This window comes from Henckelia pumila, chromosome 2, assembly GCF_033568475.1.
Source record: "Henckelia pumila isolate YLH828 chromosome 2, ASM3356847v2, whole genome shotgun sequence".
Classification (NCBI taxonomy): domain Eukaryota; kingdom Viridiplantae; phylum Streptophyta; class Magnoliopsida; order Lamiales; family Gesneriaceae; genus Henckelia; species Henckelia pumila.
The window spans coordinates 112,953,290-112,971,430 of record NC_133121.1 but is presented as its reverse complement, the minus strand read 5'-3'; the positions used below and the strand labels follow the sequence as shown (position 1 = coordinate 112,971,430).

The window sequence follows — 18,141 nt, the reverse complement described above, 5'->3', positions numbered from 1 at the left end:
GAAGTTGAGAATTTTGCGGCAGATGGATAATATTACGGGTGCAAGAATAGTATATCCATCCAGAACAAGTGAATTTTTCTTTTCTTTTCTTTTTTTGTGAAGAAAGAATGAAAGATGCGAGAATTTTGAATCCACCCAAGAAATTTAATGGATAACCTTTAATCCTTTAACCCCTGCCGAAAGATATTACCATACAAATGCGCTTCCAAGCCTCGGAATCAATTACATGCGGAGGTGCCAAAATCTATATATAGACTGATATTTCAGAAGCCAATTATACGACGATGATGCCACAGTGCAACATTCTATAAAATGGCAAATATCTCCAAGGGATAGAAGAGTATAAACTAAACTGAACATGTAGAATGAATTAAAATCCTAACCACGAAGTATGAATCAAGGTTGTTCAAATGAAGAATGATAAAAATTTCTAAATTAGAAGAATATTGTTATCATATCTTTCGCAGCAGGACATGTTGAACCTCTCAGTGCCATAGCTTCAAGCAAAATCCAGCAGGTACAGTCGAGCATCTCTTGTTTGAAACAACATCAGAGAAGGTGTCAACAAGTTGCCCAGCTAGAGATGCGGGATCTTCAACAAATGTATCTATGAATACCTTCACAATTCGTATTTCTTGAGGGGTAGCCCTCAAGCTGTACCAAGTCAAAAACTTCTGTCTAAACGTTGTCTCGATATGTCCATCACACTCCAGCCATCGGATCACTTTCACGCAATATTCAAAATCCTTGTCTCCAACGCCTGTGCCATCCTCGTCACCACTTTGGCCACTTCTCTTCTTGGATGAGCTGCCAGCTTGAGGCTCCTCATCCCTTGTGGACTTTATCTCAACATTCTTGCTGCTGGTTTTGAGTCTGTTATTTCTTCCAGTTCCATCCTTCACGTTCTCTAACTTGCTAGGAGTGACAGGTAAGCCAGCTTCTGAACTAGTATCCACGTAAGGCACATATTCTGAGCCAGTTCCAAAAGGAGTATTGGACCCATTTTGCACATGGCCGTTACACAATACTTTGTTTTTGAGATTGAAAGCAGCGCTGTTTGGTATGCCGTTGACTTTGTCCACTCCCAGATCTTGATCCAACAAAGAGACTGCATCTCCAGTAGTTTCTTTTGTGTACATGTCAACAGAATCGATGGTGTCTAGGTGTATATTCTCAGAAGATTTATCACCATTCCCACAAAAAGGCAAACAATTATCCTCTGGATTCTCTATGCTTCTAGGAATGCCGTTGCAAATCTCATCTTCCACTGAGGAAGGATTGGAAAGACTGCTACAGTTGGTAGCTGGACTGAGACTTCTTTCGACATCCAAGCTCTTTTTCACAGTTCGCAACTCATCTTGTGAACTTATAGTTCGAAACTGGAATTCATCAAACCCCATATCTTTGTCCGTGCCAAGTGTAACAACCTTGAGAAAGTAAGGAGTACCAGGAGTTAGACCAGAAAGCAGGAACCTTGTATTTGGCACTGACAATTTGCAAGTAGGTTCCACAGGATAGGATGTGTCGTTAGCTTTCCGATGCCACAAGGTATAACCCACTACGTTTTCCATATTTGCATGATCAGAATTCAAGATCACAGTCAGTGATGAAGTATGGATATCTTCGAATGTGACAAGGTTTGCTGCAAGGGTGAAACAATTTGGATATACAAAATCAATGATTATCTTTTGCCTCGAATGAAGCTATCAGAGGAGGAAAATATCTTTTGGAGAAGAAAGTACCAGAATGCGTGTTAGACACTCGGTTGGGAACAATTAAGTCCAGTGACTCCACTGCAAAAGCACATAATCTCTGAATATCTGGTCCTGAGGAGAGCCTGTTCACAATCCCACGAGCCATCTTTACGGGTAAACCTGTTAAAGGACCCACATCTTCTTCGAGCTTCTTCACAGCTTCATCAATGATTCCAAATAGATTCTGATATTGTTTAGTACCAGCAAGAATTTTCTGGCTTATAGAGAGCCTATAGCACAATATGTCCACCCGCCTGGTCTCTTTTGCCACCACAAGTTGCTTTCTCCAGGAGCTGCATTATTTCACTAATTTATAAGTTTTCCCCTTCTTTCTTGGTTGCTATTCTTTTTGTGTAGGATAGGGTGGAGGAAGAAAGGTGAAAAAAAGAATAGAGCACAAGAGAGCAACACAAATGCACGTGCCCGATCTTTGTGTGACCAGATCATTTCTACATCAAAAAATTTATGTTGAACAAATAATATCCTCACTTGGTGATTAAATGACAATGTCGACCATGTTAAACCACTTCAACCTTCACAGGGAAACTTACAAAGAAAACAAAGGACTCCATTCCTCCTAGCAGGGAGAAATATAGAATGATTCCTACTATTCACTTAAAAAATAGGTCATCAACTAGAAAATAATGCCATAAAGCGAGCACGACGAAGAACTCAACAATGTACCAATTGCACCAGCCAGAGAGTTCAGAGACCTCACCACCATTTGGTACTAATAGCAGTTGAATATTGATGATGAAGCACTGCAACTTCATACCGGTTGAATGTAAAAATAATATAATTATTCAAGAAATAGAACAGATAAATACAAGATCAGACGTTTACCTGAGTAAATCATTCACTTTTCCACAAGATACGCAAGAGAAGCTACCATCAAGCCCCTTATCCCTCCTGCCAGTAGAGATGCCTGAATTTTCATGGCTGAGAGCACATTCGAGGTGACATGTCATACCACATGAAAGACCACGAAATGGAGGGTCAGCAGAGCATATCAACCATAAGCTAGGGTCCTTGTTGTCATCGTACTGGTGGCAAATACAGCATGAACACCGTTTGCAAAATGAATCTTCACTGCAGAGTTTAGCCTTGCAAGCTGAATTCTTGCAGTATATGGGACTACCTGAATTTATTTCAACTGCACAAGTTGGGGTAATATTTGCTGCAACAACCAACCGATTTGGGTGGTCGGCTTTTCTTTGCCTCTTGATGGTTCTTTCACCATTTTCTGATGAGGGCTGCACTTCAGAAACTTTTGCACTTCCATGCTCCTGCAATTTCTTTTCATGTACAATTTTCAGAAGGTGTTCTATTATTTTTGATTTCGTCAAGCCTGTGTACTTCCTTTCTTTTCCAAGCTCAGCACAAAGAATCTGTAATATCTCCTGGCGGCTCCAAGACTGTAGCATTTCAGGGGCAGTGTCTGTCCAGTTTGACATTTCATAGACAAGTTCTCTCTTCTGCTCTGTATTCAGCATGCTGCAATTTGATGGATCAAATCCCAATGCTGGAACCAAAAGAGATGGTTTAAAACAAGAAGCCTTGGCATAAGTATCAATCATTTAAGATTGCATAATGGCACGAGACTATATGCAACTAAGTCATGCAGATACACTTTAATAAGATCAACTACACAAAAACTTTCCGATAGCATGAATTCTGTTTTCCAAGATTTAGTTGAGCCTAATCTCATTGTCATATTTAGTAATTTTACAGATAAAAGCAAGTGAGTTCTGAGCCACAGAGTTGACTTTAGGGGTCAAAAAAACTAGCGAACTCAGGCAATAGAAATTCTTTCTTAGAACACCAGTCCAGACACAAAATCAGAGAACATGGTCAAAAGCAGAATACTGGAACTAAAAATGATAAATCTGTAGCAATAGATGACTGAAAGACTTGCAAAGACTTTTAAAGACATGCAAACAACATATCCTCATCATTGACTTCCAAGCTTGAGGGGTGCCACGTTCATTATTCAGAACCAATTGAAACACAAAATATTTCACCAAATTGCACGCACCATATATTTCAAAACTATTAGGTGACCATCTTGCACATTTGGATAGACAATAATCAACCCAGAGAAAGATTGCCAGGCATTTCATTAGCATTTCTTCATCCCACAACGCTTTTATGAGAAGGGTGTAGACCGAGAATTCTTACTACATGTTCACCATCAAAATTGTAAAATTAAAAGGAGAGAAGAATAAAAGCGTATGTATTCATGGCCGTGGCTCGTGTATCCTATTCCGTCGGGAGGAAAAATACCCAGAACATATAATCGATTCACAAGGCACAAAATCACTCTGAGAATCAGACAAGCAAACAGATCCACCATGAAATCGATTACCCGTTATCCAAACAACCAAGAAAATAAAAGGTTCACTATTTTAGCATGAAAAGCGTTAAAATCAAGATATATATACATCGCAAAAAAAGAGAGAAAAGAATATATATTTTTTGGCTAGAGAAGAAACAAAACCAAAAAGAAAAGAGTCTTTACCCTCCAAAGAAGAAGCATCCATAGCTAATATTTTCAACAACAGAAAACTATACCCACATTACCACCAAAAGCTCCGTTTCACAAACCTGAAAAACAAAATTTTTTCAACCCCACTCACTGACATAAAGAAACCCATTTGCTGCGAGTGTATGTATGTTATATGAATACAAATAAAAGGAGATACAATTACCAAGACGAGCAGGGGTAGAAATCGAGGGCAAAAGCAAGGAATCCATGAAAATATGAGTCTTTAACGTGGGCCTTTCGGCATCCGAATCACCACCATCAGTGTATGTAGATAGACATATACATACATCTATGCACACATTTATGGTGTGTATGTATGTATGAATTGAGTCGAGAATGAAAGAGAGAAATCGAGGTCCCGGCCGTTGAAAACAGATCAGAAGAGCAAAGAAATGAAAAACCAAAATCGATCGAAAAATACAAAAAATTTAATATTGAGAATAAATAAATAAATAAATAAATAAGTGAGAATTAAGAGTGCAAGCAACAGCAAAGCAAAAAAGCGGCTTCAAATGGATGCCCTTTTACCTAATATATTCGTCCCGCGAGTATAAATTTGGTGATTGCTTCATAAAAATTTAATTTAACTATTTAAAATTGGATAATCAAGCCCATTGAATACATGTAATTGTAATTGGAATTCTATAGCTTTCATTTCCTCTTAGTATATTTTATACGTGGATCTTTGCACTTGGCACGTACATATTAGTGTGAGAAAAGCTTTAATTATACAACTCAAAAATAGAGTTGATGAAGTGATCGATGTGTAGTCCGGTCATCGTACATGTGTGATAGCTTCGATCCTATTTTATGGGTATTTCGGGGTAGTTGATAATCACTAGTTGGTTCAAATTATGTGGGTTCCACTAAATTATATGGGGTCCACATGATTTAAACAAATAAAATGCATTTACTTGTTCCATAGGATAATACTCATGGGGTAGGTTAAATTTTTTTACAATTGTGTGCTATTAGGTGCCGCTAGGATGCGTGACGTGGTGATTGTTGAGAGCCGTGGGATGTGGTCGGACGTGTGGGATCGAAAGGTTGTGTTGGTTCACAATCGTGGTTGTTTGATGGCGATTGGGTGCAAAAAACCAGATGCACTTAGATAGAAAATGATGGTAGAGTTCAACCTAGCATATGAGTATTATTCCAATAATAGATCTAATGTCTCATGATTTGTCATGTCAACAATATATCATTAATTACGTCTATGTGTAAAAATAAAAATCATTGGATGTATGATTTGAATATTACTCATATGCTAGGATCTCATCAACCGAAAATGATGCGATATAGATCGTCGGATTCAAATCCAGCGGATTTAATCTAATGGGTTCCTTGAGTTGTGGATCATCTAATAGGTGTGTGATCTGGATCATTGATCTCGAAATGAATGCACCAGATATAATATGGTGAAAGACGATGATCCCTTGGTTATAACTCATCTGACATCTAATGAGATCCGATGGATTAGATTAAATTTCATCACATGGACACAAATAAACATTATATGAGAGTAGAGTTTTTTTTTTTTTTTGCACTGGCGAAAATAGAAAATATTAACTCCGTCTTATACACATTGTTGCAACTTGCCTTTCACTTTGTTCATCTTTTGTTCGCTTGGTTTTTTAATTTGAAATAATGTTATTACAAAAAAAAATCGTTATATCTTTGAAGATGTTTTTGTCATATACCATCATCATTGCGTGTTGGAGAAAAATCATTTTAAAAACATAGATTATAACTCTAATCTCGATTTTACCCACTACTTCAGTTTTTGTCTAAAAGTTTTTCATAAACTGAGACAATCTTATGCGAATTGAATTTCATTGCACCACATATTTTACCAACGATACGATGGATTTGAATGCAAAACTCTCTTGTTGAAGTAGGAATGACATGACAAACGTGAAGAAAAAAAATACCCACCAACATAAATTATCCAAATGGTTAGCCTTCTGAAAAGAAGTTGCATTTTATTTTGTAAAAAGCGTGTTTCTGATTGAAGTGCTTATGCTAGGTTATAAACCCATGAAGTGTCCATTCCAAAAGGTTTGCCTATTGGGTGGGGTTGACTCATGAGTTTATAACTAACTCTTTATTAGTTTAATATTTTAATGTGGGATATCATAACATTGCCGACCTCTTGAGAAGCCGACGTTCGCGGCGGCCTACTCTAAACGGATTTCACTCACCTTTCATTATTCAGTGCATGCATTCATGCACCTTAATCCGGCCTATAATTTTTCCAATTATTGACACTGATCCGATGGTAGCCCTTTTCTAGGCCGCTCCTTCCGCTACGTCGGCTCTCAACGAGAGCACCAAATGTTAGGTTATAAACTCATGAGGTGTCCATCCCAAAAGGCTTGCCTATTGGGTGGGGTTGCCTCATGAGTTTATAACTAACTCTTTATTAGTTTAATATTTTAATGTGAGATATCATAACAGCTTAGGAAAATAGAAATGTATATATTCTGTTTCTTTCTCATTTTTGAATATAGATATAGCAGAATTTTCATTTCTTCAATGAAGAAAATTTCCCCAGCTTATTCTCTTCGGTTTATTGCATTTTTCAACATGATATCAGAGCGCTAGGTTCTATCTCTTTTTTTCATCGATTTTGTGAATCGATTGAGGTATCACAATTTCGTAAATAAAACTATTATTTGTACTGGTAATCTCGTTTGCCAGTTGTACATAAATAGGTTTAATTTTCTTTTTTTATTAAAAAAATATATTAAATCCAAGAACTTTAGAGATGATTCTTTACAGAATTGTGTAAATTTACGATGATTGTTTGAGCATGATATGATAACTTCTTTAGTTTTAAAACATACGGTGTTTTATAATAAATTTTGTACTAAGGTCAAAGATAATATGGTTCTTTTGTGGTTATATCATGACATGATTAGTGGTTACTCGATGCCATTCATCTCTTATATTATATTATATTTATTTATATTATTATATGAGGGATTATATTTTATATACACGTTATGCATGTTAAGGACATTTGATATCTATTTTTTCAAAATCTTCCCCGAAATGAAATCATTCTTTCATATATAACCTAAAATAAATACGTCAAGGCAAGAAATTATATTTAGTATACTAATTACTAAATTATTTTCAACGATTTTTTTATAAATTATTATTGAGCTGCCTGCCATGTGTATTAATTAGCCGCTACGTTCAACTTTCACGGCTTTAATGTTACCCAACTTCGGAGTAATAATGAAATCTTAAAATAAATAATTTAATGGCTATTTTTCGTAGGGGGTGTGGTATTTGAATAAAAATCGCAAATATTAATGATTTTCAGAAATATATATAAATAGTTTTCTAGTTTTGTATGGGAGTGGCCTTTTTTCTGTGGCATGAGGTCCAGAAATCATTGGTCCTTAGTTGTACACTTTTTTATGTTTTTATTTATTATTATTATTTATTTGTTTGACCTTATAACAATTTGGAGTACCATGACCATCACCCTCAAAAGGGCAGTGAATTATTTATTTCCACGACTTAAATATTACCTAGCTCGGTTAATGAGATGGATCATGCTCTTGCTATAAAGACACTTGATGCAAACCAGAACACATATTTTAAATTATGTTTAGATTAAAAGATTTTAAATTCATGAATTTAGAGTATAGATTCAATGAATGATTTAAAATTCATTATATTTTATATAAGTATTGTGTAAATAAGTAATATTTCCTCCGTCTCAACTATATAGTTCATGTTTTTTTTTTGTTTGTCCCAAATATATAGTCATATACCATATTTAGTAATATTTTTTATACTTCTTTACTAATATACCCCTATTAAATTACACATTGAAAATTATTCAATCATTTTTAATACATTAAATAGCGATAAAATAGGAAATTTGAATAAAATTTACTTTCTCAATAATTTTTTTCTTAATCTGTGTGAAAAAAGGTAGGACTATGTATTTGAAACAGAAGGAGTTATAGATTCAGAATCTGAGTACGTTGCATGTTAACAATAAAATTATAATTGAAATCTATGAATTTCAAATGATCCTTTCGTCACATCTGTTTTTTAGCATCAGTTTTTAAGAGTGTGTGTATATATATGTGCTAAATTGGTACTGTGACTACTTGATGATTGAGATATTTCCATTTTCAATAAATAAAAATAAAATTCATGTATCACATATATACGTGGATCTATGGAAAATTTTATTTATAGAATAAATATGTTGCATTAGTTTTTGTGTTCACTAAATTTTTATTTTTTGCAAAAGTATTAATAGTTTTTAGGGAATGATAGATGGTCTATGGAGAAGAAAATTTGGTTTGTTTTAGAAACTATCTAGTTACTAGAGGGGTCTCTTATATAATATAATATTTTTTTATGTAATTATTTTTAAACAAGTCAAATATTATATTAAAATAAATAATTATGACGTGATTTGTGTAGTATTTTGTGATGATTAATTAAAATTATTATTTAAGTGGGATAAACAAAAATAGAAGCTTCACAAGTCCCATATAGATTAGTTTTGAAATTTATAGTGTTAAGTGATAATAACTTGTTGATTTTAAGAATAGAGATAAACGTACGATAATAGAGTCATTTTGAACTTTGGCATGAGGCATACGCATATTTAGTAAATCTTAGTATAAAATGTAATACTGTAAGTCCGTAAACGATAATTTTTTTTGTAAATGTACCCATAATTTTTTTTAAAAATCCAATTATGTATTAAAATTTCATTTGGTTAATTATGGTATCGTCGCACAAATTAAACAAGGGTATTAATATGTGAAGCAATTAGAGTATTTGAGATCATGAAGCAAACTGGAGAAATGTTGAAAGAAAGAATCAAACTTATAATAATTTTTCAGGATGTTCATATATTTCACTAACTCAAATATCTTATTAAGTACGAAATACTTTGAAGTCAAAAGTAGTTATTACATTTATGAATTTTTTTTTAAAATAAATTATATTTATGACTTAGTTTATATCTGGATGTGGGTGTCGGGTTCGAGTTCGGGTTCAGATTGGTTCGGTTCGATTCGGTTTGATTTGCTTTATAAAAATTTGTCGGGTATCCAATTTTCCTTAATTTTTTTTGGGCTTTCTCATTAAACGTGGAAAATGTGTTCAATAAAAACAGTCACATATTTTTTAAATACAAAAGTTTTCAGGTAATATTATCAGTTTGTCCGTTTTATTATTTAAATTACAAATTTATTAAACCGGTAATTACATAAAAATCGGAAACCCAAAATATATATATAAATCAAGTACTAAAATCAAACATTTTGAAAAATAACTGACCCGATCCGGTCGTTTTGGGAGCCCCATGACCAATGGCGAACATAAATATCAATCTATTTGGGCTAGAATTTTAAGCCCTCCAATACTTTAATTTTTTGAATCGAGCTACCCGAGCTAATATCAAATTAATTCAAAATTATTAAAAATTTAAAAAAAAATTTTGCCACCCGGGCTTTATATGTGGCTCCGCCACTGCCCACGCCCAAACGCCACATCTGAAGACGTATATCCAACTTAATAACATGAATGGTGCACAAAATAGATGAGACTATTTCGATATATATCTCATATTTTTAATTATATTCTCAAAATTTATAGAATATATCGCAGTATATTTATAATTTATATAAATAAGCAATATCACAAATACTTCCCCATCGAAAAAAAAATACTTCCTCATCGAAGGAGGAGAAAGTCTCATTCAATAAGTTTTTCGACACATGCATTAACTATACAAACCATTAAATATAGGAATCTCATTCACCATTTAGGTATTGTTTGGGAGAGTTTTTAGAATGCACTTTTTAGTTTTTCTTAACAAAATTTTGAAATTTTGTGAAATTATGTTAAGAAAAGTTGAGAAGTGATTCCTAAAAACTCTCCCAAACACTACTTTGATTTCATTGATCGATTTTGATACTTATATTTGGAAAATTTTCATCTTTAGACAAGTATATTCATCTCTTTGTGATTTTGATCATCTATGAAATCAAATTTCAATGTCTCGTATCTTTATATTTTATGTGCTTTAAAATGCTAATTTGCGCTACGTACGTTAGCACCGCAATATTGTATCACATATTAGCGCATATTGAGAAAAAAAATTAAAACAAACGAACAAACATATTGGACCAAAATTGAAACTTAAAAACATATGTTGACAAATAAATGTATTGGAGAGAAGAAATAACATATTAAAAAAAAGAACATTCCGATAATATTTTTTTACTTAAAATTTGAAGTAAATGAGTTGAATATAAATATTATATTTGACGGAGTATACAATTATTTTAATACAAAATTCGCATAATTGGGTGCACCTAACCTATACAAATTCCACTTACCACTCGATTTTTCATTAATACATACGACATAAGGGAGCTCAATTGCAATTAATTCCTGGGTTTTACGTCCAATACTCAACTAAAATATTGGTCCAATAAGCTTTTTTTTCTTCTAAACTCGTGACGGCTTCACAATTTTGTCAAATTCAATTATATATAATATATATAATGAAAGATTGGTGAAATTCGACTAATAAAACACTCGAATCATTTTAGTTCGAATTTAATCACGGATGGATTACGTCTAAAAAGTTCATTGGGCCCAGACCCATTCATAAAGGTCCAATTCAAATATTTTTGTGCCTCATGCTTATCTAATTATTTTTAGATTTTATTCAAGCAGATCCTGAATTCAAAAAAAGCCCATAAGAGACTCAAGCACATGAAAACGCTTCGAATATCTATAAATAACTCAAGTCACCTCATTATAATTAAGGTACACACTTTTTTAGCACGATAACGCTCTACTTTTGATTATTATTCCTTGAGTAATCACTAACTTGAGCGTCGAAGTGTCTTCGCCAAAAACCCTCCCGACTCCTCTGACTTTGTTTTGAGACGTAGAAACAACTCACTGAAAATCTCTGTAAGAAACATACAAGTAAATCACCAAACTTAAGGCTGAAATCCATAGGGGTGGCAAAAATTCCCGAAATCCCGACCCTTCCCGAATCTCATCCCATTCCCGTCCCGAAAAAATCTCAACCCGAAATTTTCCCGACCCGAACTTTCGGGATTTTTCCCATCCCGATTAATATCGGGAGCGGGATCAGGAATAAAACCTTATCCCGACGAGATTTCCGACCCGTCCCGAAATAATATAATAATATATTTTATTAATAACTTTATTAATATAATAAGCTAAATATTATTAAGTTTCAACTCATATAACACTTAATTGTGGACTTAATTCGCATAATTTTTATTGTTGGGACGATCAAATTGTAAAATCACGAAATGCCATTTTATTTTTGTGTATTTTTTTAAAATTAAATTAATAATTTAATTAATTCATATTTATAATTATCTAATTAGAACAAATATGTAGAACAAGACTCAAGAGATTAATTTGACAATCTATTTAACAAAATTTATTTAATAATTGTATCCGAACATTTTATTAATAATTATCCGATACATTTTTTTATCTTAACAAAACTTTGAAACATTATCCGGAATATTTTAATATTATATGTTTTAAGTTGAATATTTATTTTTATTTATAAATATAAGTTTCTAAATAGTATATTTAATAAAATTATCACTTTTTTTATTTTTTGAACGAAATCTTGAACATGAAAAAAATTCGGGATTTTCTCTCCCTACCCGACGGGATCCCGAACATTCGGGATCCCGAATAGTCGGTCCCGAAATGTTTCAGGTACGGGATCGGGAGAAAAAAAAGTTTTTCAATTCTTTTCGGGACGAGAGTTGGGTAGGGGGTTTATGGGACGGATCCCGACCCTATTCCACCCCTGGAAATCCACCTTGAGCGTCACGCTGCTAAACAAGAAAACCTAAAATATACCATGCACTTATCATATAATTTAGCTTTATTTCTATAATTCCCTAATTTTTATATTTGACATTAATGTGTTTGAACTAACAATCTATGGTATCGATTAATGTTAAATGAACTATTCAAGCCCAAATCCGTTCCAACGTTATGGGAGATTGAGAAGGCTAACCAAATTCGGGAAACGTGGGCCTGACTCTGTGGTTCGACCCGATTAATATTGGGGCATTGTGTGTGTGTGTGTGTTTTTTTTCCCCTTCATATATTTATTAACCTCTAATTTTGATCACTAAATAAATAAATGCTATAATAAGATGTTAAAATGGTGGTCAATCAGTGAAAAAACTCAATCAGCTGTTCCACAAAAGATGTGCCGAAATTAAAGCACCCCTTTGAGACAAGAAAACACACTGGAATCCAACAATCCAACACCCAAAACCAATATTGATAAGGTAATAAAATTATATTTCTATAATCTTCTGCATACAAAATTTCTCAAGTAAGCTTTCAAGCTGAGCTTCGAGTATCCCTTTTCCAAAAATATTTATTTTCTCCCAAACTCATCATATCACACAGAAACAACCACCAGCAATATCAAGGTTCGTCAAAATATTAGAAAAAAAAACACTATTTTCTCGTGGTTATCGATCTATCACGATCTTTTTCAAAGATATATATGTAGTGTTTGGGAGAGTTTCTAAGAAACACTTCTCAGTTTTTCCTTAACAAAATTTTGTTAAAAAAAATCTGAAAAGTGCTTACTAAAAGCTTTATCAAGCACTACCATTTATTGCTTGCCTCCAACCATCGGCAAGTTGTTATGTCCAATTTTCTTCTTTTTTGTTATAGTACCCTTGCAATAATCTTACCAGATTGAACTCAATTCACGCAGTAATGTGGAGATAAAGTAGCTTTTATATATTAAATAATAAAATATTGATGGATTAATCATTTTTATTTTATCCAATACTTGAATCAAAGTATTATAAAAGATCGATATCATGTACCCTTTTTTTATTTAAAAAAATTGATTATTTTAAAAGCTTTAGAGACAATCTTCATTTAAATAAAAACTTCGCTGATCACCAACATGCAACCATGCAAAATTATTTTTTTAATTTCCCATATCTTTCCTCGCAAAATGGAAATCCGAAACAAATATTAATAAGAAAAGATCGAGAGAAACTAATAATATCTAAAACAGAACTCTTAAACAATCAAAAGATTCAGTTATAGTACAGTGGTAGTGTGTATCCACCAATTATTCGATGCGAAATGATTGTCAAATATTATCCCATCATTTTCTCGTATATCCCATGCAAAAAGCGAAAGTAAACTAATCCCATCTTTTATCCTTTTGACCAATCCACTTCTCCTTGTATCCCAATCAAACAACACACCCATGATTGCATCCTTTTGACATTTCTCAAAAACCCACTTTTCCATTCTCTATGATCATGAGTTCATTCGAAGCCAAAAATCGGGGTTTGAAAAGCCGAGATGTTTGGTTTCGCTTGCTGCAACAGATGAAGGGATTGATTAGTTATCCGACTCTCTGTCCCATTTCCATAAACAGACGCAGTATCCGTCGTACCATCGTTCCCATTTACAGCAATGTGTGTAGGATCATCAGTTGCACCATTGCCCTGATAGTAATTACCTCCACCGACGTCGAAAAAATCCTCGTTATTGATGTCGACGATCCCCCCGCCGCCGTTCAAATCTTGACAAAGGGTGGCAGGATTATAAGGGTTTTTCGAAGGATTTTGGTACCCCAGAGCGGCCCACAAACTAGATGATTGATCTTGTTTAATGGGCAATGCAAAGTTTATATTTGGAGCTGAATTCTGGGAATTAGAGATACTAGAGGCGAAGTCCTGCTTCTTGTTGGTGTCTTCTGATTGTAACAGACCATCGATGATTCTCGGATCGGACAAGGAATCCGACGGGGATTTGGATTTGTTCGTCACGCCTCCGACGGGAAGATTGCAGTTGGCTATGCTCTGGACATCGTATCGACTCATGTCGAAATTTGTGACCGCGTTTAAGCCTCTGAATTTTATTGCAGCAATGTCGTATGCCTCCGCTGCTTCTTCTTGAGTACCTGTCCGATTTTGCATGCATGCATGAAGAAATAGTTTAGATCACAAAAGTAAATCATCTTGAAATAGGAATCAAACATGATTAATATTTCGTACCAAGCACAAATATTGATCAACGTTAATTTGGATACATTTCCACTTCAATCACTCACATGATTCAAATTTCAATCGAGGTTAATTCCAATAATAGCTCCCCCATCTTAAGTCGCTTTCATTGTTAAATTTGTCTTGGTGGCAATTTTTAGCCACCTAATTGCCTTGAATTTATAAACATGGTAAGTACTACATATTTAGCTAAATAAAAAATTTAATATGTCATATATATTATAAGTTCAAGATTTAAAACTACATGTATGATGAAGGTTGCACGTAGAATATATATATCATAAATTATTAAGTTCCAAATAGACCTAAATCAACAGACCAAAATAACTATTCTGCCAATTTGATTAATTTAATTATCCCTAGCCACTTGTACGGTATATATATATTATATGAACAAAATGATTTTTGAATTTACTGTGGCTCAGTACGTACCTCAGGTTAATGAAATAAGGACTGGATCGTCTTTTTCTCTATAAATGATAGAGCCAGTCGACAGAAAGAAAAGACTTCAGAAAATATACTTAAATTCAAGTATTCAAAGGAGTGAGCAGTACCTTCAACCACTGTAGTCTGTAAATAGTATTTCGAATGAAAACCCAAAAAATATATAAAAAAGTAATATATATATATATATATATATATATATATATATATATTAAAACAATTCCTCTAATTTATTGGTCTCTTTCAATGACAATGTTATGTAGCACCGTTTTGTAGAGCCAGGCACTGATTGCCACGTACATTTATATTTTATCATTATTAATTAATAATTTCGGCTCTATATTGCAGGCTTTATCATCTTTTACGTAGAAGTCCATCCACCGCCGAGACAACCAATGATAAACACCGCGAGTATTTAAAGGTCCCTATTTATTTGCAACTTGCATGTGCCATTCAATTCAATATATTCAGCATAGATCATATATATATATATATATGTCAGTAAATAAATAAATAAATTCTTTAATGGAGAAATTAAAAGAGAAAAGGGAAATTAAATAAACGCACTGAAGGTTCCAAGATAGAGATCTTTATTGCCGGCGACTCTTCCGATTCTTGCTTGCCACCGGCCGTGCTGGTGGTGCCTGAAACAACAACAATTTCCGGTCACGAAAAATGTAAATATTGGAGCTAGCAATGATATAATATAGTACTACTTAATTAGTTATGGCAATTATATATATACAGATATATAATTAAGCGGAAATTTATTTATAAATAAATGAACAAACCTTGTGACTCCTCTGTACATGGAGGCACCCCGTGAAAACCCACTACTTCTTCTGTAAAACATGTAATTAAGACATTCAAAGCCAAGAAATCCGATGATACTAGCTAGGTCAAAAAATGGAGATATATAATCTAATCTAACCTGCGAAGTGAAGCGACAAATTCTTGCCTTGTCATGCTTTTCATTTCATCAATTTCCTTCTCGTAATCTAGTACCTGCAGCAGCAATCACGAAACGTTTAAATTTAACACATATCAAGCCAAGGATAATTGGAACAGCACTTTTAATTACTTCATTGAGACAACGAATTACTAATATTCCAAAACGTACGTACATGGTAATAAATTCATGTAGTCCTTGATAATATCTAATCTAATATATATATATATATATTACTGTACATTGATTTGGACTTAACTGGGAAATTGGTGGTGGTGGTCGGACCCCAATACTTAATGGCTGCAAGATCATAAGCTCTAGCAGCTTTCTCTTCTTTATCGTACCCACCTTCAATTTGTTGAATAAGTATATGAGACATTAACAAAATATATAGCAACGTGACAAATAGTTGAAACTAAACATGACTAGCTAATTATATAAAATGGTGATGAATAACTAACTTACCTAGATAGACTGAAAATATTGCGATATCGAAATCACGAATCCATGAAACAAATCATCATTTGCAACGTATAGCCGGCCACGAGAAGGAAAAACCATTAAAAGATAAGATATATATTAATCATGCGTCAAAGAAATAATAATATTAATTAATTATTACAAAATCATAATCTGTAGATTCTAAATTAAAGAGTACGTAAAAACCCTAATGAAGAAAACACACACACACACACACATATATATATATTATACCTTGCCTTCCTTTCCGACTTTGACCTTGTCTTCTGCAGCTATTGTCCCACAAATGAGCTTCATATCTACCAGTCCATCTATGCCTGAAAATGTAAATGTAACACGCCCACAAAATCAGATCCATCCGGTTACATTACACATGTTAATTAATTTTTCAATTCATAATTAATATATATATATATATGCATGTGTGCTATAGCTTAATTAATTAATTACCTAGTGACTCCTCTATAAATGGAAGTGCGTTGGCTGAAAGTTTCGACCGCCTTCTTCGCCGGAGGCTGAGGCGGCGGCGGCGCCACGACCATCGTCCAAGGCTTGTGTGTGTCGGCAGTGGCACTAGTCCTAATTTCTTCATCAGAAAACCCACGTAAGAAGCTAGCAGCTATATTCTTGAACTCCAAATCATCGTACATGATCTCCTGACCCCCATCGCCAAACTGAGGCGCATCGGCGCCAGAAGATCCGCCGGAAACACCCAAGAAATCTTCCAGCTTGGGCCCTCCAGCTCCTCCAAGCACTGACAACTGATGATGATTTGCAGCTGCACCACCGCAGCTTCCATTTTCTTGATCGCTACTAACCACAACCCCGGTACCTAAAAATTAATTCCCAAGAAATTAAACACGAAAGCATGATGTAACACTACTACCAAATCAAATAAATGGTTGCCATAGCTTCGTTCTCGTCCAGTTAATGAATAAAATAATCATTTTGGCACTGGTTTTGAGGGTGTGGGTTCATATTTTATGCAAAATAAACAATCATTAAGTGATTTATAAACTAAAGTAATTAGAATATATCATATTCCATTTCCGTATTTATATATAAATATAAATACTCACTGCTGCTGATCAAGAGAGGTTGGAAAAGGGAATTGTTGGAAAGAGAGAAGGCAAGCCAGTTCTGATGATCATCTGAATTAGAATCCATATCCATAATTTCTTTGGCGAATGTGAAATTATTAGCAGATCGAGAGAGATGATGAATATATATTAATGGATCTCTTTGGGAAACAGCGTACACACTATCTAATATATATTGAAGAGATTTATAGAGAAACACTCCTAGCTAGAATAGATATAAATAAAAGAGGGGTGTCCCACGAGAGACTCGGATTGTCCGAGGGTTAAAATGCAAATATGTAGAGATGGATCAGGGGAGTTGTGTATTTTGTATGTAAAGGTTGTGAAAGAGAAACGTGCACGAGCAACGAGGCTCTCTGGTATCTATAAAAATCCATCTCTCTTTTTGCATGAAATTAAGGAGCCCCGACCCCACGCGTCTAAATTATACCATATAAATAATAAATTTATAAATTCCTATGGTTTTTATGACATATACGATGCATCCGCCACAAAATACATATCTTGTGTATTTATATATTTTCATTTTGATACTACATCGGATAAAAAAGATAATCAAATGATACATATATGTAATAAGAGCGATAAGAAAATAAAATATGAACAATAGTAAGAAGAATATGACTGATCTAGTGATCTTGCTTTCAACTTGTAGTATGCATATATATATGGGTTGAAAATATTTAATATTTACAAAGTTGGGGGATGATTAATTATTTATTTAGATCCGAATAAGAGAATGATGGGTCAAAATATATTT

General features: G+C 33.8%; 2 protein-coding genes across 2 annotated transcripts; both read right to left on the bottom strand.

Moving 5' to 3' along the window:
- Positions 1–338: 338 nt before the first annotated feature.
- LOC140880923 (VIN3-like protein 2) lies at positions 339–4,771 on the bottom strand. The gene is made up of 5 exons (XM_073285799.1): positions 4,463–4,771; positions 4,273–4,358; positions 2,598–3,276; positions 1,743–2,047; positions 339–1,642 (listed from the first exon to the last, which is right to left on the bottom strand). The coding sequence occupies exons 2-5, from the start codon at positions 4,292–4,294 to the stop codon at positions 486–488; spliced, it is 2,163 nt and encodes a 720-aa protein (XP_073141900.1). The 5' UTR covers positions 4,295–4,358; positions 4,463–4,771; the 3' UTR covers positions 339–485.
- An 8,782-nt stretch (positions 4,772–13,553) lies between these two features.
- Positions 13,554–17,454, bottom strand: LOC140884537 (AP2-like ethylene-responsive transcription factor AIL5). Its single transcript, XM_073291317.1, has 9 exons — positions 17,361–17,454; positions 16,732–17,113; positions 16,516–16,598; positions 16,267–16,275; positions 16,061–16,149; positions 15,784–15,857; positions 15,644–15,694; positions 15,420–15,496; positions 13,554–14,305 (listed from the first exon to the last, which is right to left on the bottom strand). The coding sequence occupies exons 1-9, from the start codon at positions 17,452–17,454 to the stop codon at positions 13,665–13,667; spliced, it is 1,500 nt and encodes a 499-aa protein (XP_073147418.1). The 3' UTR covers positions 13,554–13,664.
- Between the last annotated feature and the right edge of the window lie 687 nt (positions 17,455–18,141).